The sequence below is a fragment of the Crocuta crocuta genome, unplaced genomic scaffold, assembly GCF_008692635.1.
Source record: "Crocuta crocuta isolate KB4526 unplaced genomic scaffold, BGI_CrCroc_1.0 scaffold457, whole genome shotgun sequence".
Taxonomy (NCBI): domain Eukaryota; kingdom Metazoa; phylum Chordata; class Mammalia; order Carnivora; family Hyaenidae; genus Crocuta; species Crocuta crocuta.
In genome coordinates this window covers 6,953,290-6,980,320 of record NW_027531318.1, presented here as the reverse complement: position 1 = coordinate 6,980,320, position 27,031 = coordinate 6,953,290, and the positions used below count along the sequence as shown (strand labels likewise).

Below are 27,031 nucleotides of genomic sequence, written 5' to 3'. Positions count from 1 at the left end.
TCCCCTGCTCACTCTCCCTCTCGCTGTCTCTCTCTCTTTCCTAGAAATAAATTAAAAAAAAAAAAAAAAGAATTCTTTCTTTATGCTTAAAATTCAGCGGCTTTACCAGACTATGAAGGAGGACAAAGTGTCAGTTTTTATTGTTGTTGTTTTTAAATTTTTCCTGCTATACAGCGACCCCCTTCAGTCTCCAGAATGAGATCTTCCTGTATCTCAGGAAAACCTTTTTTTTTAAACTACATGAGTCACCTGTTTTCTGTTTTCTTGAGGACCTCTAGTTTTATATATGTGGGCTTCAGTTTTCATCTGTAGCATTTTACCTCTAAGTGCTATCATCTCTGTTGTTTTGTCTTTGTGTTGTTTAGGTCTGTGTTCCTCCTTATGGTTGACATCGCTTTCAGCAGTGTTGATTCTTTCATTACTTCAAATATTGTATTTGTTTCTTTGATGAGTGCATCCTTAAGTTTTTCACCTCTTATCTCTTACAGCTCCGCTGCCCCCTGATTGTATCCTTTTATCTCTTGTTTTACCATTGTTTCATAAAATTTCTGTTTTTTTGTACTCAGAATTTGTCTAAAAGCTACTTGTTTCTTGATATTTTTTCAAAGTATTTCCTTCATCCTACTAATGTTGTATACCATTACTTTGGTCTCTGCATAGGTTCTCTGTAGGGTGGTTTCTGTGTACTTGAGTGAATTTGAGTGTGTGTGTATGTGTATATATAAAGTGTTATTCATTTCTGTTCAATTCTGTTTCTTATTCTCCTGGACACTACATTAATTGTATTCTTAGAAGTTGGTTATTTATAATCTGGGTGGTGATAAGGGAAAGGGGTATGGGAAGTGTCTTTTGGGAGGAGAGTGGTAATGTGGGAAAGAGCAGTTCATTTGCTCTTGTGTTTTTTTTTTTCCTGAACCCACACTATATGTGATTAACTCTTTTCAGAGCTCACTTTTGGGGTCCATGCAAAGGTTTAGCATGGCAAGGCCCGCCCTCCTCTGTTTCAGGTAGTTCTGTACTTAATTGGACCACAAAGTCAGCAAATAGGCCAAGGGACCTTTCTCCCAACTCTTTTGCCTGTTGTAGTTTTCAAAATATATATGGCTAACAGACTTTAGAGGAACTGGGTTATTGGTCTTTAGTACTTTTCTGTACTGAATGTGAATTTGGTTTTGATTTTCTCTTGAAACCATCTGTCAATACCAGTTGGTTGANTGCCCCCCCCCCCCCCCATTTTGATAGGTTTTATAGAGGGCCAATATAGAAACCTGCTCATGTGGTCATCCTTCTGAAAGTCTGCTTTTAATGTAATTTTTATTACCAAGTTTTTGTGCTACGCAAATCATTTGAATCATTGAATTACTGGCTTTTAAAATCAATTTGGAAGTAGTCTCTTTTTTTAAATATTATTTTAATGTTTGTTCAGTTTTGAGAGAGAGCGAGCACGCGCATGAGCAAGGGAGGAGCAGAGTGGGAGGGGGACATAGATTCCAAAGTAGGCTCCAGGCTCTGAGCTGTCAGCACAGAGCCTGATGTGGGGCTCAACCCCGCAAACTGTGAGATCATGACCTGAGCCAAAGTCAGACACCTAACCGACTAAGCCACCCAGACACCCCTGGAAGTAGTCTCTTAAGATGACTCTTTCATGGTTCTTTTCAGTGTTAAGTATTGCTAACTCCGTATTTGTAAGAGTTGGGAATTTTGACACCAAGGTAAATGGTAACTAGAAGAGATGAACGTTTCTCCGATTATTAGGATGATTGCATGCTATGTGGAGTATAATGTTGCCATTAGAAACAATGATGTAGTAGAACCACTTTTTTATGGAATGAAAGTGTTTATGGATATTTAGGGGGGAAAATCCACATGTTAAAGTAAGTGGTGTGATTCTGTCTTTGGGTATTATATGTGCATACAGAAAACCTAAGAAGATAGAGTTATTTTTCCTGATGTTTTTCTGTATTCTGAGTATAATATTAATACCTATTTCAGATAAGTTACTGCAATTAAAAAAGGTAAAGAAAGAAAAAGACTTGATTGGGAGTGTTCTTGGTGTTGAAAGTTATTAGTTGGTGATAGATGATCCATATGTAAAGATATCCCTTCTTGAAGTTTATATTCTTCATATTAAGGAAATTACGTATTCCTACAGTTAGTTGATAATTTGTTGTTGAAAGTCTGTTTGAACTTTATCAAATGCTCTCTCAATCTGTTTTTATTTATTTTTTGTTTTTATTTTTTAACATTTTATTTATTTCTGAGAGAGAGAGAGAGAGAGAGAGACATCGTGAGAAGGGGAGGGTCAGAGAGAGAGGGAGACACAGAATCTGAAACAGGCTCCAGGCTTTGAGCTAGCTGTCATCACAGAGCCCAACGTGGGACTCGAACCCACGAACCGTGAGATCATGACCTGAGCCGAAGTCAGCCGCCCAACTGACTGAGCCACCCCGGCGCCCCCTCATTAATCTGTTTTTAAAAATTAGCATTCAAGATTTATATTCAGTATTCAAGTATTGTGCTTTCTTGGCCTGAGGTGCATATATAGTTGTGAATTCTAACTCTGTATTGCTCTGTGGTTCTTGTTGTCTTTGTTAGAATTTTGTGGTTGATTTCTTTTATGATTGAGTCTGTTTCTGGAACAGATTCTACATTATAGGAATTCCTTTTTCCTTGAAAGTTTGAAACAGTTCCTGAATAAACCTACAGTCTAAGTCTGGCTAGAGCTGTTACTGGACAGGGAGGAGGGGTGAGAGATGGAATGATAGGACTGAAGGGAGATTGAAGAGAAAGTGTTGCCATAAAACCGATGACATTGGTTAAACATTACATTATCAGCAAATGTGATCTGTTGAGCTGCCCTTCTCCTAATTATTGAGCTTCTGTTTTTATTTTTAAAAATACCTCGTAGTAAGCAACATTTGCATCTGCCCCTTAATGGTTATAAAATTGGTTTAGGCAATGTGGCAGTGTTTACCTTTCCCTTATTGTCACTCATTTCACAGTTGGAGAACACCTAGACACAGTGTCCAATGTTAGATTACCAGTAGCTGTATCTAAAACTGCAGCCCTGTCTCAACACAGAAGCAGGATGACTTAGCAGCAGAAACAGGTGGGAGTTTTGGAATAAATGCTGTCAGTGTGCCTGTGTCTCCCTAAGAGACATGTAAGAGCAATGTTAAAAATGTCTTACCTGAGGCTTCTGGGTGGCTCAGTTAAGCCATGACTCTTGGTCTTGGCTCAGGTCATGATCTTGTGCCCCACATTGGGCTTTGCGTGGACAATTTCTGGCCTGCTTGGGATTCTCTCTCTCCCTGCCCCTCCCCTGCACACACATGCTCTTTTCACTCTCTCAAAATAAATAAACTTTTAAAAGAAGAGAAATCCTAACTTAAAAAAATTTTACCTGTAAGAGAAAACCCAATGTTTTCTTCGAGGTTACTCTGCTGTAACATGCTGCCTTTTTCTTTTTAATACTGTAATTTTGGGAAAAGCACTTTTCCAATTTATATAATGGTGTACAGGTAATAGAAGGGAGGAGGGTAGAATAAGTTTTCACTAATATGTATTAACTATACAGTTTTCAGTGGGTGTTGGCAGGTAATGAATGTCATCTTAACATTTTTTTTTACTGTGTCAAACTAATTACATTTAAGAGGTGAATTTTGTATATTTATATGTGACCCACAGGATTACTACTACTACTTAACTTTTTGACCACTAATCTGTAGAATTTATCATTCCTTTTTTAATGTTTTATTTTGAGAGAGAGCGAGAGCGAAAATGTGAGTGGGGAGAAGAGAGGGAGACACAGAATCCGAAGCAGGCTCCAGGCTCTGAGCTGTCAGCCAGACCCCGATGCATGGCAGGAATTCATGAACTGCGAGGTTATGACCTGGGCTGAAGTCGGACGCTTAACCGACTGAGCCACTCAGGTGCCCTGTATCATTCCTTTTTAAATGATACTGTATGGAGGCTAAAGATTCCAAGAATGGGACTGGGCATGTCTTCAATCACCCCATTACCCCCATCGCTTTAAGAGAGTATTCTGTTTTATGTATTGGGTTTCCATTTGTGCATTTGTTTTAGTTTAGTCTACTGACAGACCCAAGTGCTGTTACAGTTACAAGGATTCTAGCTGTGACATGACAGGAAAAGTCCCTGTGTTCAGGGAGTTTTTCTTTCCTAGTAGGAGACAGACGATATGAAATAGACAAACAGGATAATTTCATATTGTGATTGTGCTATGAGGGAAATAGTGATTTGACATGGTAATGGATTGAGGCAGGAGGTTGTCAGGGAAAGGCTCTTTTAGGGGGTAACTTGTGAACTGACATCTGCAGGAAGAGCAATAAGCCATGTAAGGAAAGAATTCTGTGGCTTAAAGTTGGGGGAAAATATTAGGCAACTATTTCTTTGAAAGAATTTTCTTCTTTAGTTTTTTTGTGTTATTCTTAAAGATAAATACTTTGTCTGCTTTTTTCATGGTGCACCCAGCATTGTTCAAAAGCATTGGGGGGAAAACCCCAGAAAATACGCAAAAGCAGATAACAGTTCTTCATTATTTTGAGAGTTCCTTGTCCAAGAGGTAAACTCTGTTTTTTCTCTTAGTTTGGCTTCCAAGACCCTTCAGTAATGCTTTTCTTAATTTAGCTTTACACCCCTTTTAGCTCATCTATAGGAATTTCATTTCCTGTCCCACTAATTTTACTCTTTGCCCTCTGAATCTTTGTCATCCTGTGCTTTCCTACTTTTATGCTATTTCTTATATTGCTTATTCTTCATTTCATTTTATCCAGTTGTATCTTTTCTCTCGTTAGGTGAACTTTGTAATTTCCTTTACTATCTTAATATAACTGAGTTGTGTGTGAAATATGAGAGCGTAGCACATACTTGAAGATTCCTTTTTCTTCATTTTCTGACCAATTTTAGATTGAGGAATACCACAAGGCTTCCAGAGTTGAAATTGATTACTTCTTGCTCAATTGATTACAGTCAGAAGGTAAAATTTCTTGGAGATACATAGGCATGACAGGACCTGCCTCTCTTTCTCCTTGTTGGCTGTACTCTCTCTAAAGGCATCAGCTTGGGAAAGGATAGTTTGCAACTACACTGTTTCCTACCCATCCATTCAGAATCTTAAGGTAATGTGATACATTTTTCTTTCAAAGGAATGCTTCCCTTACTCAGAGTAACTATGTAGTTATTATAAATACAAGATAACAGAACAATGTGAGGTGTAATATAATTACATTCCATAAAAATAGCTGTTAAAGAGTGATGTGTGATATGAGAGGGGGCTTGTTTTAGGTTGGAGGGTCAAGAAGGGCGTTTTAAGCTGAGACTGAAGGATGACCAAAAAATAGGCAGATGAGGAATGGGAGATAGAAGTGAGGAGATAGAATGTATGAGGGATCTAGGGTAGGAAAGAATTGGGCATGTATTCAAAGACTTGAAAGTGGCCAGGATAGCTCAAATGTAATGAGCAAGGTGTGGTAAGTGCTGCAGAATAAGGCTGGAAGGGTAAGTAGGGCAGAGAAGTTGAATGGCTTCCCTCTGTACCCATTAAAATTCAACGCACCTGTCATGATTGGAGAGAACAGGTTTGAAAGATTACTTTGACTGCTGTACAGATACGGTTTTGAAATGGAGACCAGAATGAAAGTGGGAGAGCAGTTATAATACATTGAACCAAGTGAATTCCTACTGAAGTCGGAAAGAATAAGGAGATTCTTACTTAAAGATTAGTTCTGCATAGCCCTGTCATGCTCTTTGTTCTGTGTGGTACTAAAGTAAGTGCTTGAGATCACTGAAGAGTCCAGAGTCCTGTGTTGATAATTTTTCTAAACAAGTGGAAGTAATTCTAATTCTGTATATTGTCCAACCAGTATATTATTTGACAAGTGAAAATAATCATAAAAGGTGGGTGATCTCCTCAGTTTACTTTAGTAAGGCAGAGGCATATTTACCTCATTGTGCGCCGTTTTCCCTGAGGGGTTCTCAATTTTAAATGTCTTTTTTAAAAATTGAGGTTTAATTTGCATACCACACAATTACCACCACCACCAGTAGCAGTCTCTCCCCATTTCTTCCCCTTCCTGCCCACTCCCCAACCACTGATCTGCTTTCTGTCCTGATAGATTTTTCTATTGTGGACATAGCCTGTAAATGGATTACATATGGTCTTTTGTGACTGGCCTCTTCCTTTAACATAGTGTTTTCATGGATCATATATGTTGTGTCATGTGTCAATACTTATTTCCTTTTTTTTCCACCAGGTTAAAGTTCTTTACTTCAGAAATTCTTAGATTCTTTAAAGTACATTGAAATTTTCTTTGAGAGAATATCATACAACTTTTTCCAGATTTACATGACCATGTGACATTTTTTATTCAAAGTATTTCATAGGATTAGAGCTTAAGAGATGATGAATTGGGGTGCCTGGGTGGCTCAGTTGGCTAAGTGTCCGACTTCGGCTCAGGTCATGATCTCACAGTTCGTGGGTTCGAGCCCTGTGTCAGGCTCTGTGCTGACAGCTACTCAGAGCCTGGAGCCTGTCTTCAGATTCTGTGTTTCCCTCTCTCTCTGACCCTCCCCTGTTGACGCTGTTTATATCTCTCTCTCAAAAATAAATAAAACATAAAAAAAATTTTTTTTTAAATGATGAATTAGGGATTTCTGTCTAAGCTAGACATGTCAAAGTCCTATTCAAGTTATGGTAGATTTTTTTTTGTTGTTGATGTGTAATCTACCTCCTATACAGTTCACCAATTTAAAGGGTGCAGTTCAGTGTTTTTTAATATACTCCCAGTTGTGCAACTATCACCACAATCCATTTTAGAAAAATTTCATCACCCAAAAAGAAACCCTGTAGCTTTCACCTTGCCCCCAGTCTTAGGTGGCCTTCTGTCTCTATAGATGTGCCAGTTGTGGATGTCTCCTCCTAGTGAAACCCTACAAGATACAGTCTTTTGTGGCTGGTTTCTTGGACTTAGCATAGCATTTTCAGAGTTCATCCATGTTCTACATTGTGGCAGTACTTGTTCATTTTTATTGTTGGATAATCATATTTTATTTATCTGTCAGACATCTGGACGTCTGGTTGGTTCCTTTGTTGTGTTTTGGGTTGTTTTTAAATTTATTTTTGAGAGAGAGACACCAAGCGTGAGCAGGGGAGCCACCCAGGCGCCCCTACTTTATCTTAGATTAATGTCTAAGCTGGCAAAGTTTCTAAAAGGCTGGACAGTATTTTAGTCTTGTAGGTCTCACAGTCATTGTCACACTTAGAGAAAATGTAGCCGTACATAATACTTCAGGGGGTGGCTGTCACTGTGTTCTGTTAAAACTGTTGATGAAAACATATATCCAGCAGGTTGTATTTTGTTCCCTGGATTCTAATCTGACATAAGTATCTAATCAAGTTAATACATCTCCATTTCATATCTGCCTTTGGTTAAGCATTCGGTGGGGGAAGTTGGCTTGAGCAAAGACCTATAACCCTTTTATTTCCATTCCCCACCCTACCTCTAAACCCAAATAATTCTCAGTAGAATCCTTTTCTTAGAAGTCTTTAGACTTGCTTCATCAGTCCTAACTTAATTTCTTATGGTATCATTTAAAGTCAATTTTATTCCACTTATCCATAAATATTATTACTTTTCTCAGAGATTTTTTAAGTAGTGAGCACTTTTTGGTAATATACAGAGAACATAAAGGGCACCAGGCCATATAAACAGCTTTGGCTTCCATAATCTTCCTGGGCCAAACAGCATCCATGAGACTGTCTTTCACCAGCATATACACACATACATACAATCATACATACATACACACACACACATACATATATTTTTTTCCCCTCACCAGCGTATAATCTTCCTTTGTGCACTGAATAGCATATTAAAATTCTGAGTTCAAGGTTTAGGGATCTTTGGATATATTGCCATCCACAAATCACTTATTCTTTCAGTCTTAGACTCTGCATCATACTACTAATAAAAATTTGTGATCTGGGGAGCTTGGGTGGCTCAGTTGGTTGAGTGTCCAATTTTGGTTTGATTCATGCATTTGAACCCTGCATTGGGCTCTCTGCTCTCAGTGTGGAGCCCACTTTAAGTCCTCTGTCCCCCTTTCTCTGTACCTTCCCTGCTTGCTTACTCACTCTCTCTCAAGATTAAATACACATTAAAAAACAACAAACTTGTGTTCTTGAAACACACAAACTCATTGTAGGCCAGGATACAAAAATTTATGTGAATTTTTAAGGTTAAAGTGAGATTTAGAAGAAATTTGTGATGTAGTACTTTCTATATAGATACGGAAAATGTAGCTCTGAAAAATCTTAACCACAATCATCATTAACTCTGATGCTAGGTAGGGTGTGCGACATCACTTTACTTTTCTACTTACTTCAGTTTGGAAAGAACTGCATGGAGAAATGAAAAGGCACAAATGAGATACCCCAAAAAATGCATTAGAAGATAATATAAATGGTAGCTTTTATTATAGAGAGATAGAATCATGTTATTCAGGGGTAAATTTGCCCTGCCTTCAGTTCTTAAGCATACCCTTCTGATTGCCTACCATATCATATGCTTTTTCTAAAACCTCTTTTACTTAGTTTTGAATTCTGTTTGAGAATGTCAGTTTATTTTTAGTCCTTTACTAAAATATCTGTGTCTTAATCTTCTCACTTCTAAGTTTCAGTTGTTTTGCTAAGTGGTCTAGATAGATCTATTTCACAGGATGTAGACTCTATAATCCCTATTGAAAAAGCTCCTGTCTCTGAAAGTGTCTTCTCTCTTAACAGCTGATTCAGTTTTCTCTTGTCTCTAAAGTCTTAGACTAGTGTGCCCCGATACTTGGGGTTTCTGGTGATTATGTTATGCCCTCTGAAAACACCTATACCAGGCCTAAAAGCTCTCTGATACCATCTGTGTCAGACTTGTGGAAGGTAACACGGTTTCTTTGGAGTCAAGAACCTAACTTATTGGGTGGTTGTCAATTTTTGAATTTTTGTTAATAAAATTAAAGTGGAGTGGATTCCTGGATTTTAACTTCAAGGGAGATTAGTAGACCTAATTCCTAATATACTTTATGCTTATTATTTTTAAGTTTGTGTGTTTCTTTTTAACTTTTTAAAAAAAAGTTTTATATATCAGGTGAGGGTCAGAGAGAGGGGGAGATACAGAATCTGAAACAGGCTCAAGGCTCTGAGCTGGCTGTCAGCAGAGCCCCACGTGGGGCTCGAACCCACGAACCGTGAGATCATGACCTGAGCTGAAGTTGGGACGCTTAACTGACTGAACCACCCAGGCGCCCCAAGCTTGTTTATTTGTTTTGAGAGAGACCAAGACCGAAGAAGTTGGGGATTGGCAGAGAGAGAGTCCCAAGCAGGCTCTGCACTGTCCCCCTGGAACCAGACACGGGGCTCAAATTCACAAAACCTTGAGATGATGACCTGAGCCAAAACCAAGTGAGGCACTACCCAGGTGCCCCAAATAACCTTATGTTTATAGAGTACTTCATTTATTGTGTCTGTTCAACAAATCTTTAATGTGGCACTTTTATTTCATAGATTTAAGCATAAATCGTCTTGCTTAAGAATATATGCAAGTAATGTTAGGGCATCTAACACAGACTTCTTAAAGGATTATTCTAGGATCCATTTCAGTCTATAAAATTGACCTTGATTTTCTTTATTGTCAACATATTTTTGGAAATTTCAATGGGAATGTCAGTTCTAGTAGGGATGAATAAATAAGTATATATTATTCTGCTTTTTATTTGTAAACCTGACTTTTAAAAAAAGTATGAGTTCTAAAAAGGTGCAAATTTTGGCTTAGATCTGGTTTTCTTAAAAACCTTGGGAGTATTCCATTTTCTTTGTAACTGAGAATGCTGGGGCTAAGAGGCTCACAGGACCCGGTGTATAATTATTACCATGCCTATAACCTATTACTGTGAAAACCAGAAAGCATAGTCAGCTCAGAGAAAATATACGTAGAGAAAAGCTAGGAGGAAACCGGGTGCGGGTCTCTAAGAGTCTTCTTCAGTAGAGTCACACAAGACATGCTTCCCTCTTCCTTCAGCAGTGAATTGTGACAGTACATGTGAAATGTTGACTACAAAGTAGGCTTATTAGAGATTTAGTACCCAAGATTTTTATTGGATTTGGCTTATTACAGAGGCACCTCTCCTTAGCATGTACCAAAAATCTGGATTCCCAATAGGAAGGCATATTATGTTGAGCATAAACCATATCGCATGCACAAACAGGCCCAGTAAACAACTGTCAGCTGTTGAGGGAACTCTCCAGAAATCTAGGTTCCCACATGTCAGCCAAGGGCCAACTGTATAAGCATGCTTTCCTAAGGATAGCAGTCTTAGGCCAACTCTGATAACTTCTGCACACTGAATTAATCTTGACTGATTTCATTTTTGATCACTAGCTTTTTGGGTCCTTGGAGCTCCTGGCTTCCCTGTAAACTGGACCTTACTCAAGGTTAAATGTTGGTCATTGACTGTACTCTTGTCGTACTCTTCCTTCATTCCAAGCTCGTAGTGCTTGTTTATATTATCATGCAAGGCAAAGTTAGAGGCTCCCACCTTTTACTTCTAATGGAGGTGACTTCCAGATCCCCTTCTGAATTCCTGGTTCTATGTAGATCTGCTGACCATTTCCACTTGGATATCTTAAAACTTTATGGTCATCTTCTGTCTGGCCCGGTTCACTTTCTTAGTTAGTTTCCCCTGCTGATATAAATAGTTAATATTTCTGCTAATAACAACCCTGGTTCTAACTGCTAATTCCTAGACCAGTCAACCATTTAAATTACTCTTCTCACTTTTTTGTTCATTGTAGTGTAGCCTCCATTCCATTGCCAGCATAGTTTTTTCTTTCTTTCTTCCTTTCCTTTACCTTTTCCTTTTCCTTGCCTTTTCTTTCCTTTCCTTTTCTTTCTTTCTCTTTCTTTCTTTCTCTCTCTCTCTCTCTCTTTCTTTCTCTCTCTCTTTCTTCTCTCTTTCTCTCTCTCTTTTTCTTTCTCTCTCTCTCTTTCTTTCTTTCTTTCAAAGACCATAAACACTTACCTTGGATGGTTCCTGAGATGTGTGGTTTATTCATAAAACTTAAAAATGATTGAATTACTTTCAAATGATGTTTAGGTAGAGTTGGTCCTGTTATTAGGGGACTTAATAACATTTCACCATCTTGAAAGGGAAGTACTTTCCCTAAGTTTTAATTTTCTTGTACTGTTTTAGTTGAAAAATTGGTAGAAGTATTTAAAATTGTAGAGACTATTTAAGAAATTGAAAAATAGGGGTGCCTAGGTGGCTCAGTCAGTTCAGCATCCCACTCTTGATTTTGGCTGAGGTCATGATCTTGTGATTCTTGAGTTTGAGCCCTACATCCCCACATTGGGCCCTGTGCTCACAGAGCGAAGCCTGCTTCTCCCTCTCTCTGCCCCTCCCCCCACTTGTGTGCACGCACTTTCTCAATATGTAAGTGTTCAAAAGAAAATTTAAAAAGACATTGAAAAATAATTGCAAAAACATATTGGATATTTGTGACTTTAGTTGTGTATCATTTGAATCTTTGTGCCTTAAACTTATTTTAAAAAACCCAACAAGTTGCTAGAAATGATACTGATTAGGTTTTGCTCATCTAATTATAGATAACATTTTTCCTTAGACTGTCAGCCATGTAAGATATATGCTTTTCAAGCCACATCTTTAGTTGGCTCACATATTAAATATGCAAGAAGTATGAATATGTATATATTCCTAATGCTTATGTAAAATGATTTAGAGTTACACAGTGATCTGTAGTATGGTAGAAGCCAGTTGAAATTAAACATGAAACACAACTTCTAATTCACTTTGCTCTTTATTTCTTTTAAGGGACCAGTTACTCTCCACAAGAAAATTCACACAACCACAGTGCTCTTCATAGTTCAAATTCACATTCTTCTAATCCAAGCAATAATCCAAGCAAAACTTCAGACACAGTAAGTATATAAACATGCTCACTTTTAGTTTTCGGGGGTTTGTTTTTTTTTTTTTCCTTTTTTTAAACATTTTATTGCCCTACCCACTGCCACCCCCACCCCATCCCTCCACCACATCTTTGTTGTTGTTGTTGTTGTTGTTAAATCTATTGTCTATTTTTCCCCCCAGTAAAAGCTGACCTTTTAAAAAATGTATTTGAAGTAATGAGTTTACCTTTTTAGTCGAATTGAATACTTAGGAGACACTGTTTTGGTATTTCATCATTTTTACTGTACAGAATAAAATCTTACCATTGCAATATCTGAGATATAAAGATCTGTAGATTATGAAACTTCAGTAGTTACCTAAAGTGGTTTAACTTGAGTTTATTTTTCTTCAATAATATGTACACATCTTACAACATCTGTTTAGAGCATGTCCTGTGGTACACAGTGTACTAAACACTAGTGATGTGAAGACTCCTGTCCTCAAAGGAATGAAAGTCAGGAATTTTAGATATTTCTGAACTGAAGTAATAACTCAGATTGCATTTCTTAAAGTCAGGGTTCAAATGAAAGTGTTAATAAATCCATTCAACAAAGTCTGCCAAGCATATGCTAGGTTGTAGATATATAGTACTAAGAAAATGTGGCCCATCTTAAAGGAACTTTTGGACCTGTGATGAAAACTGAAGAGTGAATAGTTAATGCTTTGGGAGCACTCAAAAAGGGAACTTCGGGCTTGGATGAGAGTAAGATACTAAAGTACAAGTAACACTACTGAGTCGATTGAATAGAACCTAGCCAGTTGAAGAGGTCTGGAATTTGTGTGGTATGCAAAGGGAGCAGCATCTACAAAGACAGTGAAGTGTGAAATAGCATAGTGTATTTGGAGAACAGCAAGGATTTTGATAGTGTGAAAGAATGGCAAGAGTTCATGTTGCAGACATGAGTGGGAGCCAGATCACAAAAAAATGCTATATCTTGCTAAGGAATATGAGTTTTATAGAAAGGCTTTGGAGAGCTATGGAAGCATAGAATTGGTGAAGTAACCTCATACTTGGAATATAAAAAATGTCATCCTGTAGTAGCTTGGAAAATCTAGGAAGGGAAGAACAACTAGAAGGCTATAGAAGTGGAGGTTGAATCCGACAGATTTTGCCTTGGCATTGAAAGGTCCTTAGGATTGATTATTTCTTGTCCCTTGTTGAAGCAGTGTGGATCGTACATTTCTACAGAAAATCAAAATAAGTAATATTTTCATAAAGGTAAATTTAGAATGGCTTTATTGTATTAGTCAGGGTCCAGGTAGGAAAATAAAACATACTAGATATTTTAGCACAGAGAATTTTATATATGGGATTGGTTAAGTAGATCCTACATGTTATTGAGGACTCAAAAAACAAAAAGGAGCACTGAGGTAATACATCTGTAATAATCACCTTTAGGGCGAGAGAACAGTAGGAAGACGTTAGGCTTATTGGAACCTAATAGTTGAGAAGGGGAGTCCTGCAGAGAGCTGGTGATAGTACCTCTGAGTGGTAGGAAGCAAGTTCTGGTTTCAGACGGCAGAGAGCCAGCTGTGGCTGCTAGGCTTCTCCTTTCTTCTGTCAGTCCTACTCCAGGGCCTGCTATTGGCAGAATCTAACAGGAAGCCATCTGACTAAATAGAACGTAATTTGCAGTATCCCAGCGCTAGCATCACGGAACAGTATAGAAGGGTCGTGTTGAGGCTGAGACGACAGCTTGGTAAACCTTAACTGTTGTTATCAAACTACTTGTGATAAGTGATTTCCTTAAGATGTATATTCAGCTCTCTCGGAGGGGGAAAAAAAGTCCATTAAAAATAAAGGGGGCCCTGCCTGGCTCAGTTAAGCATCCGACTTCGGCTCAGGTCATGATCTCACGGTTTGTGGGTTCGAGCCCCGCATCGGGCTCTTTGCTGACAGCTAGCTGACAGTAGAGCCTGGAGCCTACTTCAGATTCTGTGTTTCCTTCTCTCTGTGACCCTGTCCTTCTCATACACTCTCTCTCAGGAAAAAAAAGAAAACCATTAGAAAAAGATGTATATTCAGGATTTTAGGATGAATCTCTTTGTGGAAAATGGCCCCATTAATTTACAAAGTAACTAACTTAAAGTTCCATTTATCATTCACAATTCTGATACGGTATTTGCTGACAGTTACAGTGGCAGGTCATGTGGACATTAGTTTAAACAGAATCTTTAAGGAAAAGTAATCCTGGTTATTTTGATTTCTAAGATGTGGAGAAATCAGAAAAAATAATGAGCAATCAGAGAAGTTTGATCGACCCAAATCACGTCAGGGGATTTCATTATGTGGGTGGAAGCTGGAGACTGTAATGAAATGGAATGAATTAAGGGATATGTGTTGTCAGAATCAGGATTTCCCTCTCAGTAAATTTCTACTACAGGTATATAATTAATCTCTGAGTAGTGGTCTTTTTCATTATAATGTACCCAGTGGGCATGACCCATAAATTTAATCTTAACTGAGAAGTTAGCTTTTGAAACTTTCTGCAGGTTACTTGTAAACTGACTTTCTCTTTAAATCACTTCTAATGGAAGTTTTTGAGTAGAAAGTAAGACATAAATTTAGTTTTTAATATTTTCATAATGAAAGCAAAGATGAATATTAGGTAACTTAGGTTAACAATATGGAGTAACATTTTTAAAAAGTACTTATTTTTTCTCTTCAAAGTTTTTAAGTTTTAAATCTGTCTTTGAAAATCAGTAACACTGTTACTTAGTTCTCTACAAAGACATTTCATTGTTGGCTGATTTATATTTATAAACTGTTGAAAGTCCAGTTGAATTTGATTTATTTTTTCAGTATTAGGTTAAGATATTCACATGTAGTCCCTAAGTCCTGTGATGAACATTTATTGTGGTTTAACACAGAACCTAGCCCGTGGTAACTATTTAGGAAAAGCTTTTGNAATATTTTTATTTATTTCTAGGAGAGAGAGAGACAGCGTGAACAGGGGAGGGTCAGAGAGAGAGGGAGATACAGACACTGAAATAGGCTCCAGGCTCTGAGCTGGCAGTCAGCACAGAGCCCGACGCGGGGCTCGAACCCACGAACCACGAGATCATGACCTAAGTGAAAGTCGGACGCTTAACCGACTAAGCCACCCAGGCGCCCCTAGGAAAAGCTTTTTGAATGCTTCTCCTTTCTAATCTAAATCCTAATAGGACTTACAGACCTCATGTAGATTGTTTTTGATTAGTTATGCATATTTGTGAGTTTTAAGAGGCCTCTAACTTGCTTCATTCCCATTTAAAGGCAAAATTGGTATCTTCTGCCTGTCCACCAATTTTGATTTGCTGAGAATTCAATCCTAGTTTGAAGTCAGTCCTAGATCACTTTGCATTTATGTGCCAACTCTACTTGTTATTGCTTAAATATTTTCTGCATATTTCTGGAGCTTTTCAGATTTGAGGCCCTCAGGATCTATTTTCTATAGTAAGCCTTGCCTAAAGATACTCTACTTAATTTTTCTCCGGGAAATTCTTTGTTACAGTAAATGCCGTCTTCGATGTTGTTGTTCATTGAACTGTTCCTTAACAACTGTTATAGGTTAACCCAAGATTAACCATTTCTTTCCCATTGTTTCACTTGGGGAAGAAGTGGTAGGATTCTGCATTTCAAGAAAGAATGTAGAAAGGAATATGCCTTTTTTTTTTTTTTTTTTTAAAGAGAAAAGCAGTGTTTGCATAAGAGGTAAAAGACCTTTCAAACTGGAGAAGAACAGACCTCCATATGATGCCTCCATAACTGTTTAGTACTATTTAGTATTATTCTTTAAGAGCAATTGTTCTAAAAGTTTCTCGTCTCATGATCTATCTACATTCATGAGAATTGAGACCCCCTTGTTTATCTTCTATCTGTATTTACCATATTAAAAATTAAAACTTGATAAATATGAAAAATAATTTTTAAATCAGTCAGTTGTAAACCCTTTACATGTTAGTGTATGTAATGTTATGAAAAATGACTATAAAACAAAAAAATAGAATCGAATTATCTCCTTAATGCCTGTCTTAATAGCAGATGCCTAGAACTTCACATCTGCTCTGCATTCAATCTTTCATGATTGGGTTCCTGCAGCTTGGTTGTAGGCTACTCCTGGAAACAAAAAGGACTGAGAGTTAACTTTCTACTGGTATCAGAGGTTTGGAGGCACATGGGTAGTTTCCAAGTAGCTTCATTATTTGGGAGGCATACCTCCAAGAGCATAAACGTAGAAGAATCTGCAAAAATTATTTCATCTACCCTCAAAGTTATTGTGACATTTCCAGAATTGGAGTTGATTAGGTGGAAATAATGGTCATCCAGAAATGTAGGTGTTGACCCTTTTTTCTATCACTAGTTTTGTGACTTATGGACAACTTACAAGTTTTCTAGGTTTATTTCCGAGTTGGTGAAATTAAAGTTGAGTAGGCAGGGCAAGAGAGTTTGTTCCTCAAACTTTAAAATTGTGTTACTTTACACCAGTGAACCCAGAAGAGGTATGGACTACCAGAGTATGACATTATTTCATTTTAATCTCAAAGCTTCTTTGTGAAAATGGTCAACTTCATCTAGAAGTACACTTGGGAATCTATCAGATATCCTAGGGCCAGTGCAGGCACTTAAACTTTACACTTCTTGAGATCAGTTCCATGGAAATGGGGCCTCCTTTCAGACTTTTCTAATTTCTTTATAATTTTACAGTACCTATAAAATAGGTATCTGAGAATTTTTGAAAGGCTGGTTTTTGTTAACAGGGAAATGAGTGATGCTGCTGACTGTATGTATTATATGAGACAGGGTTTAGCTAAGACTTGCCCCATCTCATGGATTTTGAAGCTTTTAATTAGCTTTGTGTTTACATTTAAAAAAAAAATTTGTGCTTCTTTTTAATAATTAACTCCCATTAAGGTAGTTAATATAGGCAGGTTGTTCTCTGCTACATTGTATGTGAGTACTGTTGTGCCTTAATGAGTTTAGAACTGATGTACTGTTACGTCATCAGATCAGTGTGGGTTTTCTGAAACACCCCCCACCCGCCGCTGTGTGATTGGATTTCAGCAATTAAAATTATAATAATGGGGAACTTTTGTAACACTTTTCTGCAGTCAAGATGTTGATAGTTTTGTATTTATTCTGTGCCTAATAAACTAATGTATTTATTCAGTTTTATAGGATTTTCCATTGTTATTTTGGATAGCTTTCAACAGACCAAGGTCTCCTAAGAGATATATATACAGATAATTACATTCTGCATCAGGATCCCTTTGTTTTGTAGTCTTTTTCCATATACATGCTTTGAAAACCTTTGGCATTCTTGATATTTCTTGTCAAGTGATTTAATAGTATTAACATTTTCTAATTTATAAAAATGTGTTTTCAAGCCTTATGATTCTGCAGATGACTGGTCTGAGCATATTAGCTCTTCTGGGAAAAAATACTACTACAACTGTCGAACAGAAGTTTCACAATGGGAAAAACCAAAAGAGTGGCTTGAAAGGTATTTGCTGTTACTGAACAATATTTCTTCTTGATTCTACAGGTTACCATCTTAGAACATTTTGTGTTTAGGTTTCTTATAGTGAAACTCCTTACTGTCCTCTTTAGATATAGTAGTTGGCCCATTGAGTTTTCTGTAATTTCTCTTAAAAAAAAAAAAAGAAATTTGGACAGATAAACATCTGTCCACAAGGACTTTGTAAACAGCATATTTAATTACAATTTTGTATCATACTATATGTGTCTTATAATTTGTAATAGAAATTTTTATAATTCTTAAAGGATAATATGTTTTCTTCATATATATAGAATTAACATTCTAGAGTTTGGTTGTAGGGTTAATGGCATATAAATAATTGCTATAATATTGCCATCACTGAGAAATATTGATGTTCTGTTAGCTACATCTCTTCTCCCACACCAGTTGATAGTATGGATGTGTTCAGTTCTTTTATTTTCCATATACCATTTGTTGAGCATTTGTTGAGTAGTGTTATATGTAAACTTGTGCTTGATATAATTTTTATGGGTTTATCTATGCTTTATTTTTAGAGAACAGAGACAAAAAGAAGCAAACAAGATGGCAGTTAATAGCTTCCCAAAAGATAGGGATTACAGAAGGGAGGTGATGCAAGCAACAGCCACTAGTGGGTTTGCCAGTGGAAGTAAGTATTATGTTCTTGCAACGATATAATGTTTGATTCAGTCCTATAGTTCATGTATTTATCTCTGTATGCATAACTGTTTACATAGGTAAACTAAAATAGTAACATACAGGGTTTTGTTTATGTTAGTTCTGTCCCCTTAACCTCTACCATTTTGATTCCTGAAATTCAGAAAAAGGGTGCAGAGAGGAATAGTACACCTGGGTTTTCATCACTACCCATAATGGCTATAATGCAGCTGAATTGGTGAGAAATAAAATTTCATAATGTGGATTGATTGCTTTTTAAGGCAGGAATTTTGTGGGTTTTTCCCCCCTTTACTGAATTGTGTCCTATTAAACTGGACAGTGAAATCCTTTCCAAAATTCACTCTTTCCATCTAATAATTGATTTGTGGCCACGCACAGATAGTGACATCAAAGTATCAGTGCTTTGTGTTTATCAGGGAGTAACTTTTTTATCCTTATATCTAGAAACTGATTTCATCATAACGCAGATTTGTATAATGTCTCCATACTTTGGGCATACCTTAATATTTTTTGAGGTCAGATTTTGTATAAGTGGGATGATAGTATGAGTCCTTCACATTTATTTCTTAATTCAAATTGAATTTGAATTTGAAGCTTTTACTAGCAGTAGTCTATTCCCAGTGGCTTCCTTTGCCTAGAATAGAATTTAAATGCCACCATAGAATTCTTAGGCCCTTTGTCAAATTGGAAATTTTGAGAAGACTCTTAAAAAGATATGTTCTGAAAATTCTTGGACAGAAGCATTTGAATCCTCCTCCTGTAACTTAAGTAGGGGATGTGTTTGGTCTCAGCAGAGGATACTGATTTTTTGACAGGAAAATCTTTAAGATGAAAGTGATAGCTAACAGTTCTTCAGCACTGAATGATTTACATTCCTTGGAACATACAGTTTTTATATTAGTGATTAAGTACTGAAGTAAGGAAACGATTGTATTTGAGATAGAAGGCTTGGGTTCTAGTTCCATTTCACTTCTACCTTAAGTAACTGTGACTTCTGGCATACAATCGAAAATGAGATAAAGGTTTTCATCTCAGGTTAAAAAAATAGCACCCAGCTTGTGGGCCTCCTGAATAAGCTGCAGAAAAAGAGGTATGGAGGAGGAGTGGTAAATGGGCTTAAAAATAGTAAGTTTATTAAGATACTGGGAGAGGCCTCTCCCTTAGGTTCCCATACAAAAAAAGAGCCTAGTGTGTCTGCTTTATTCTTTCCAAAATACTCTTACCTGTTAAGTCTCTTTTCTTCCCTTGAGGTAGAGTACATCAAGGAAGTAATTAAAGATTTGATACAAATAATGACGGAAGTGAAAATGTTGTTGTCTTTTTAATAAACCATCTTTAATGAAATTGGTTTTTAAATTGTGTGCATCTTTTTGTTTCAAAAATGAAATTGTGTTTTTATTCCTTCAACATTTCACAAGTGAGGCATGTTTGTTACTAAAATGTTAGAGGGGGGGACAGTTAAATTCCATCAGCCTGGAACATTGGGGGCATGTACTTTTTCTCTATGTGCTTACAAATGTGTATAAAAACTACGTATATATATTACACCAAAAATGGGATGATATGTTACTATATTTAACCTTTTGTTCAGTAATATTTCAAGGAAATGTTCCTGTGTCATTTTCTAAATCTATATGTGTTAAATTGACTGCATGGTTTTCCATTTTTGGATGTGCCCTCATATATAATAAATAAGATACTTGGGTGGTTTTTAGCTTTTTCCTAATGTCAACAGTGCTGTGATTCCTATCTTTGCTCACTTATTACTTCCTTAGCCAAATTCCTTGAAGTGCAGATGATGAGTCAGTAGGTCAGACTTTGTGTTGAAATACACTCATGAGTCACACGTTTTCAGTTTTAAATAACGTTTGAGAAAAACCTTAGCTATTTTTCTCCTTTTATTTTTTTCTTAATTGGTCAGCTGAGTTATACTTAAGTGTGATAGTAATGAAGTTATTAAGCCATTTCAGTGCTTAATGTTGTCTATACCAAAAATGTTGGCAACTTTCCCATGTGTCTAGTGTATTGGTATTCATGTAGGATAAGGCCTAAAGCTTTGTAGTTTGTAAATGCCGATAAAAAGGTATGTGTGGGGCGAGGCGGGGCAGGATTCGAAGATTTTGTATTTAAAGAGATCAAGGTAGAAAATAGATTTTGCATAGCAAATAATGTTATCCAAAACTTGACATTGAAAACTTTCTGGATAAAATTTTTAATTTGATATTACTGCTACTAGGTTTTCATTGTCTTTAATCTGTGCCTCATAGAATGATTGATTGCTCTGTGCTTAGAGAAACCTTAATTTGGGGTTTCTCAACAGTAGCAACTAATGGGTTGGGTGATTCTTTGTTGTGGGATAACTCCTGTAGACCGTACCTGTCCTCTACGTGCTGGATACCAGTAGTACACTCCTCTCTCCCTAGTTGTGACCACCAAAAATGTCTCCAGACATTTGCCAAATGTCTTTGTTGGGGGGGAGGGGGGAGTGCAAGCTAGAGTCATTGCGTTAATTGTGTTTTGTCTAGAGTTGTGAATAATAGAAAGCCATCTCAGCTTCTGCTTCCTTAGTTCCTGTAATCCTGCTGCCATTTTTTCCCCTAATAAAACTTACAAGTGTCAGCCTTAATTTTCATCTGAATGCATTTACTTCTACTTGGACTATAGTCATACAGAACTGAAAGGGACTTTTCTTGGTGTCCTGGGGGGGGGTTGAAGTGGGTGGGAAGAATTCTTGGTAATCAAGTGACATGATTGGTGGGAATTGGGCATGGTATTATTTCTGTTTTATCTGCCCCTAAAAGTTTGTATTGTAGCAGTATTCTTTCCAGGAAGAAACTCTAGAATAAAATTTCTAAAGTATCATGTGCCTGCAAGTTGATAATTTTAATGATGAGTTAATATCATGCAACAGATGTTTATATTCTCTGATAGCTCAATTTATGTATTTTTTTTTTGGCTAAGATTAATATATGTGTAACTTATAACACTGAATTTCATTTATTAAGTCAAAAGACTTTGTATTTTGATACAGCTGAAGTTTGTTGGCAGTACCCAGTACGTTTTTGTTTAGTGTAACATGTAGGAGTTGTGCACCGAAGATTTGGAAACTGACTTGTAGTTTAAGCATACTTCCTTCTTTGTACTCTTGATCTCTGGACTCGGAGGAAACGTGAATTGGAAAAAAACCTAAAATATTCAACAGGGAGGGCATCCTTTGGTAATACTATCATTACATATGTGCTTGAATCTTAAGATGTTTCTCTACTTGAAAGTTGTTTAATTTTTTAGTTATAAATTAGACCATTACAATTTTGGCTATAGAATTTTTGATAAATCCAATTTTTGTTACCATGATTGTTGACATTTTTCCTTGTACTCTTTTTTGGAAGTAGAAGTATTTCTGAAGTTTAAATAACTTTTGTGACTTTAAGTTGGAAGAGGATGTTTTTAATACAGCTGGTAAATAGCAAGTAGATTTTTTTGACTGTGCTGTCAGATGTAGTCTTGTATTTCTAGATAGCATTATCTGTAACTTAAACTAAATGATATTGTTAGCATTTTTAAAAATATGAACTGATTTGCATATTGAAAGCACAGTTCATCATAAATTCAGCCATCCCGAAATAAGGCCATTTAAGCCCTGGCACAAACTACTTTAGAGACCATTAGTTAGCTATTTTAGTATTCAGAACAGTCAGGCTAATAAAGCTAATATTCCTTTGCAGTTGAACCACTGTGGATAATCCAATCATTAGAACCTATGGTCCATATTTTAAAAGAATGGACCATTTCATTTTTCTATTTTAAAATATTTAAAACTTTTTCATTTGAATAAAATGTTATAACTCCATATATTTCTTTTTTCCATGTTTTGTTTGAACTGTGGTGTGGTTCTAAAGAATCCCCCAAAACTAGTAGCCCACTTGAAATCAGTATAGATTAATGCTTACAGTTGAGCTAAAATTTCTCTTCAGTATTTGGATATTTATATGCTAGTGGTAAAACTGCAGATACTAACTGGGCTTGCAGTTTTATATCAAGATACAAGTACAGGTATGTTGCTAAATTAGCTGATGTTAAAGACAGGATTCTAACGTAATCTTTTTTCTTCCCCCTTCCGTCATTCCAACATCTCTTTTTTCGAACTGTGAACTAAAGTGGAAGACAAGCATTCCAGTGATGCCAGTAGTTTGCTCCCACAGAATATTTTGTCTCAAACAAGCAGACACAATGACAGAGACTACAGACTGCCAAGAGCAGAGACTCACAGTAGTTCTACGCCAGTACAGCACCCCATCAAACCAGTGGTTCATCCAACTGCTACCCCAAGCACTCTTCCTTCTAGTCCATTTACGCTACAGTCTGATCACCAGCCAAAGAAATCATTTGATGCTAATGGAGCATCTACTTTATCAAAACTGCCTACACCCACATCTTCTGTCCCTGCACAGAAAACAGAAAGAAAAGGTATGCCATTATTACTAGATGATGCACGTTGAACTATAGTTTCTGAGTTTTTTATTATATTACATGATCTCCATTAGCTTGAATAAGACTCTTAATTATAAATTCTTTTTAAAAGTCTTTTAGAATGTTACTGCATAGATTTAGGTTTAGAGTTAGCCATATTTAGTTTTTTCTTTTAATTTTTAATTATGAGGCCTTTGCACTGTTTTTTGCCTTGGACACTTTGAAATCAAGTACTTAATTTATAATAGTAGTGGTTTAAATAACTTCTCAAAGTCAAAGGACTGTCCCTTCATATTTGTATGCTTTTCAGTTTTTGTAATGTCATGATGGTTTAGTTCAGATACTGTCTTAATTTTATGTTAATTAAAATTTAGTATGAATAGACATTTTAAAGCTTGTTATTTCTGCATACCATGCAACAATTGGTTTTAATTTGTGAATTAGAAAACTGTCATGGGCCGTAAGATAGAGGCCTAATGTCTGAATTAGAACTTGATTCTGAAGAGTAGAAATTAAGCTTTGCAGCCAAAATTGTGTTTTTATACAACTCCGTGCTGATAACCATAGCTTGCTAAAAAAGAGAAAAACTGTGGCAACAACTACTTGGGAGGTAACACATAACAGAAACAGAGTGATGAGATAATTATATCTGCATCGGCCACTCACAGTTCTAAACTTCACACGTAATAAAGTGTTTTTAAGAAATTAAGGCAATTAAAAGGCAATAAAGGAAATAAATTATGGCCAAGACCCATTAGCAGACCAATTAGCAGATTAGTATCAGTAAATACTGGGGAACTTGTAAATGTCCTATGAGTTTGGAAGATGCTACATGGATCTGATGAGTCTTGAAGCTTTTAATCTATTACCCGATTCGTTATTTCACATTGATTTAACTTGTTGACAGAGGGTTCTCATAATTAGGTTTCTTTTGCCTCTTGTTTCCTTTTATGCATGTTACTTGAATTTCTCTTCTAGTAGTTGTTACATACTAAGCCACATACTTTTATCGTGTAGTGCCTATTAATACATTAAACATTAAGCAGATTGTTCCAAATCTAAGATTCCTCCAAGATGATCTGTACCAAAATTTATATGTATAAGTCCTATTTACCCTGATGCAGAATTAAGTTTGTGAAGAGAATTCTTGAGATAGGAAATCTAAATTAATGCAGTAATTGTTAATGTGTTAGCACTTCTAATGAATATTAATGGTTTATAATTTTGATTATTTGGTCACAGAAGTTTTATTTTAAAATCTTGGTCATTTAAAATCCTATGGCCTTTAAAAGGTCTTTGTCTCATTTCCTCTCTGGTTCAACAGTTACTTCTAAGCTCTTAACCTACTTTTGAAATTTTTTCCCTTGCTTCTGGGATACTGCCACTCTTCAATTGCCTCTTCTGCCCCATAAATTTCAGTATTGTTTGGCCTTTTTCTGTGTTTTGTTCTTTTTTTCTTGCTCAGCATGTTCTCTTTTGCTGAGCAGTCGTTCTTGTGGCTGCCTTGTCTGCAAAGGTGACTCCCAAATCTTTATTTCTAACTCCTACATATATGTGTCCCAGATTCCTCCCTTTCCCCACAGTTTATTCTTAGGTTCTCAGTGTGTAACCACACTATTCTCCGAACTATTTCTTGTTCTTCAACAAGATTCGTCCGCACCTACCCTTACCTGTCTATCAACAAATTCTGGATTCTCTCTTCTGTATCTTATGTGTATATATCTATCCTTTCTCTGGTTATTGCAATTACCATTATTGAAACTTAGGGCATCTCTCTTGAATAACCATCTGATTACTGCTCTGCTTCCTTCTACCCAGACTTATGGTGGCATCCTTATAAAATTTAGTTTGGATTGTGTTACTTCCTTGCTTAACATTTTCTAATAGTTTTCCATTATCCACAGGATAGAGTCCATACTTCTTAGTAACATGATTATAGCAAGTGCTTGATGGTCTGGTTGTAGCCTGTCTGACTAGTTTGATCTCCACCATTCCCTATAATTCATCTTTTGCAGACTTGTACATTTCTTAGGGCATGTTATATTCTTTCATGTTTTGAGCTTTTGCCTAAAAGGACATGTTTGTTCTTCCATTCCATCCTGTTGAACTCAGTACTCTTTCTTTAAGAGCCAGCTCTAATTGTCGTTGGGTTCTCAGCGTCAGTTAACCTCTCCCCATCTGTTTCCCAAACACTGGGTGCTTTTATTTATTATTACAGCACTTATCACATTTTAATTTTAGCTCCTTTAATTAAACTGTTTAGAGTTAGATGTTAATTGCATGTTGAACTTTGTTTCACCTTCTGTCCTCTCCATCCATGCTGGAAGCTCTATTCCTGACAAATTTTTTAAATATCATCAAAAATTAAGTGTGTACCAGGTTTGGTGCTAAGTGTTTATTACACAATTTAGTATGTTCCTTAAAACTTAATTGTACAGGAAGGTAGTCCATAAAACTTTGTAATGAAAGGCACAAATCTGTATTAAGGGACTCCCAGTAATTCAAATTTCCTGACAAATCATAGATAATTCAGTTTTAATTCTACAAAGTATGTTTGTTAGTCACAAACTTTATATAACAGTTTTATACATAATAGTTTTAAACTTCTAGCAGGAATCTTGATTACTTTGGAATTGACTGTTGATAGAGGGAATATCGTATAATATTTCCAGGTACTCCTTGCATATGAAGACAGTATTTTTATATAACAATTCAGATCTTTTCAGATTGTTTAGCAGTTAGTCTAAATTTGTGAACTGCCCATTAATTTGAAATATCTTTTTTTCCCTCAATGGAGACATCCATGTTATTTAAATTAAGCGTCCTATTGACTCTCCTCATCAATACAGTGATTTCCTTGTTTGGATTTTCCTCAACAAATGATTTATATGGAGAGGTTGATGGTTCTGGTAAGATCAGACTCATTGGACTCTTGTAATAAGTGCTAATAGTATAGCTAAGGTCTCTCTAGGGTTATCAATGGTAGGGTGCTATATTAAGTAATACAAGAGCAAGGTCTTTGTTTTTTTTTTTTTACCACTGCTCTGTCCCTAGTTCCTGACAAAATAATAGGCAGTCAGTAAATATTCGTTTTAGATGGATAAATACCTGAGAGAATGCTAATGAGTGTGTTAAGGGTTGGGGAAACACCTGCAGCGGTCATGGTTTAAAAAATGTATTTGGAGAAAAATAATTAGATTCACAACAAAGAGAATACTCTTAAAGGATACCAGCAATAGATTTAGATCTGTTTAATGCTAGTGTGCCTTCTGAGAACAAGAACCTAAGATAAACTCAACTGCTTGCTTGAGAGGCAGAGTGGTGGAGAATCTGAAGCTCCAGTTTTATAGGGAACAATCCTGGTGTTCAGTAGAGTGAAACAAGGTCAGGTATCTTCTTTTAGATCTCTATCTGTTGCTAGGGTAACATTTGAATATCTACTGACAAGATTATTCTATTGAACAACCATATAACAATGTAACAGAGATAGTGATGTGCTTAAAAACCTAAAAGTTGATTTTTATCACTTGGTACCCCATTGGCCATTCTCAATTGGTCCTAACTCCCTTCCAGATTTGTGAAATGACAAAATGGGCAGGAGACATTTGCTTTGGCCAAATAACTGCGAGTCCAGAGGAGTTTAATGACCTTAATTAGGATGTTTCTTATTTAGTAATTTAGAGTTTTGATTTATTGCATAGATAAGCTTGAAAAGTAAAGCAAAACAGCCACAGCAGCATAGCTATTCAGTGATTTACAAAGCTAGCTCTCAGGAGATTAGCATATCTAACCACTTATACATAATTATGTGATTCCACACTCTTAATCTCATGGGAAGGGGATTAGTCCTTCATTAACATGAGGTGTGAGTTAGTCACTTGGAATAAATTTCCCTTTTGTGTTTTGATGGTATCTATAGACAGTGAAACTTGAATGAACCTGAAGACTTCAGTTGGTCATTAACTAGCTATAGTGGGCCACATTCAGCCCTCACTTGGCTTTGCTTTATAACAATTTTTAGGATTACTAACTATTCACGAAAATTAAAAATTCTGTCCATAGAGTTACTCAAGTTTTGTTGAATAATTGAATATGTTAGTGGAAGAATTTAGTCTATTTTAGTCAGTAAGTTTAAAGTTATGTTAGTCAACTAAGATGGCGCTTTGAACACTACCTGTGATGGAAGAATATTAGAAAATACTGTTTATAATTTGAGAGATGGGGGAGGACTTTTTAAATCAAGACCCAGAATGTGTTTGCTTTTTGAAAAATGTTGATTTGAACACATAAGACATTTAGAACTTCCCTGTAACAGAGATAAAGTTTGAAAAACAAATCTCAAATTGGGAGAA

At 36.4% G+C, this 27,031-nt stretch overlaps 1 protein-coding gene across 3 annotated transcripts in view; it reads left to right on the top strand.

The window, feature by feature from the left end:
* The window catches only part of WAC (WW domain containing adaptor with coiled-coil), a 78,313-nt gene that overhangs the window by 31,192 nt on the left and 20,090 nt on the right, over window positions 1-27,031 (top strand). For 2 of the 3 annotated variants that reach the window (XR_013336991.1, XM_077771787.1), the window contains exons 2-5: window positions 11,899-12,005; window positions 17,401-17,516; window positions 18,068-18,180; window positions 22,368-22,676. Coding sequence is in view for 2 of the 3 variants with exons in the window: in XM_077771787.1 (XP_077627913.1) it covers window positions 11,899-12,005; window positions 17,401-17,516; window positions 18,068-18,180; window positions 22,368-22,676 (645 nt within the window). In the remaining variant the exon portion in view is untranslated. The remainder of the gene's footprint in view (window positions 1-11,898; window positions 12,006-17,400; window positions 17,517-18,067; window positions 18,181-22,367; window positions 22,677-27,031) is intronic. The other variant, XM_077771788.1, reaches the window with a different exon arrangement.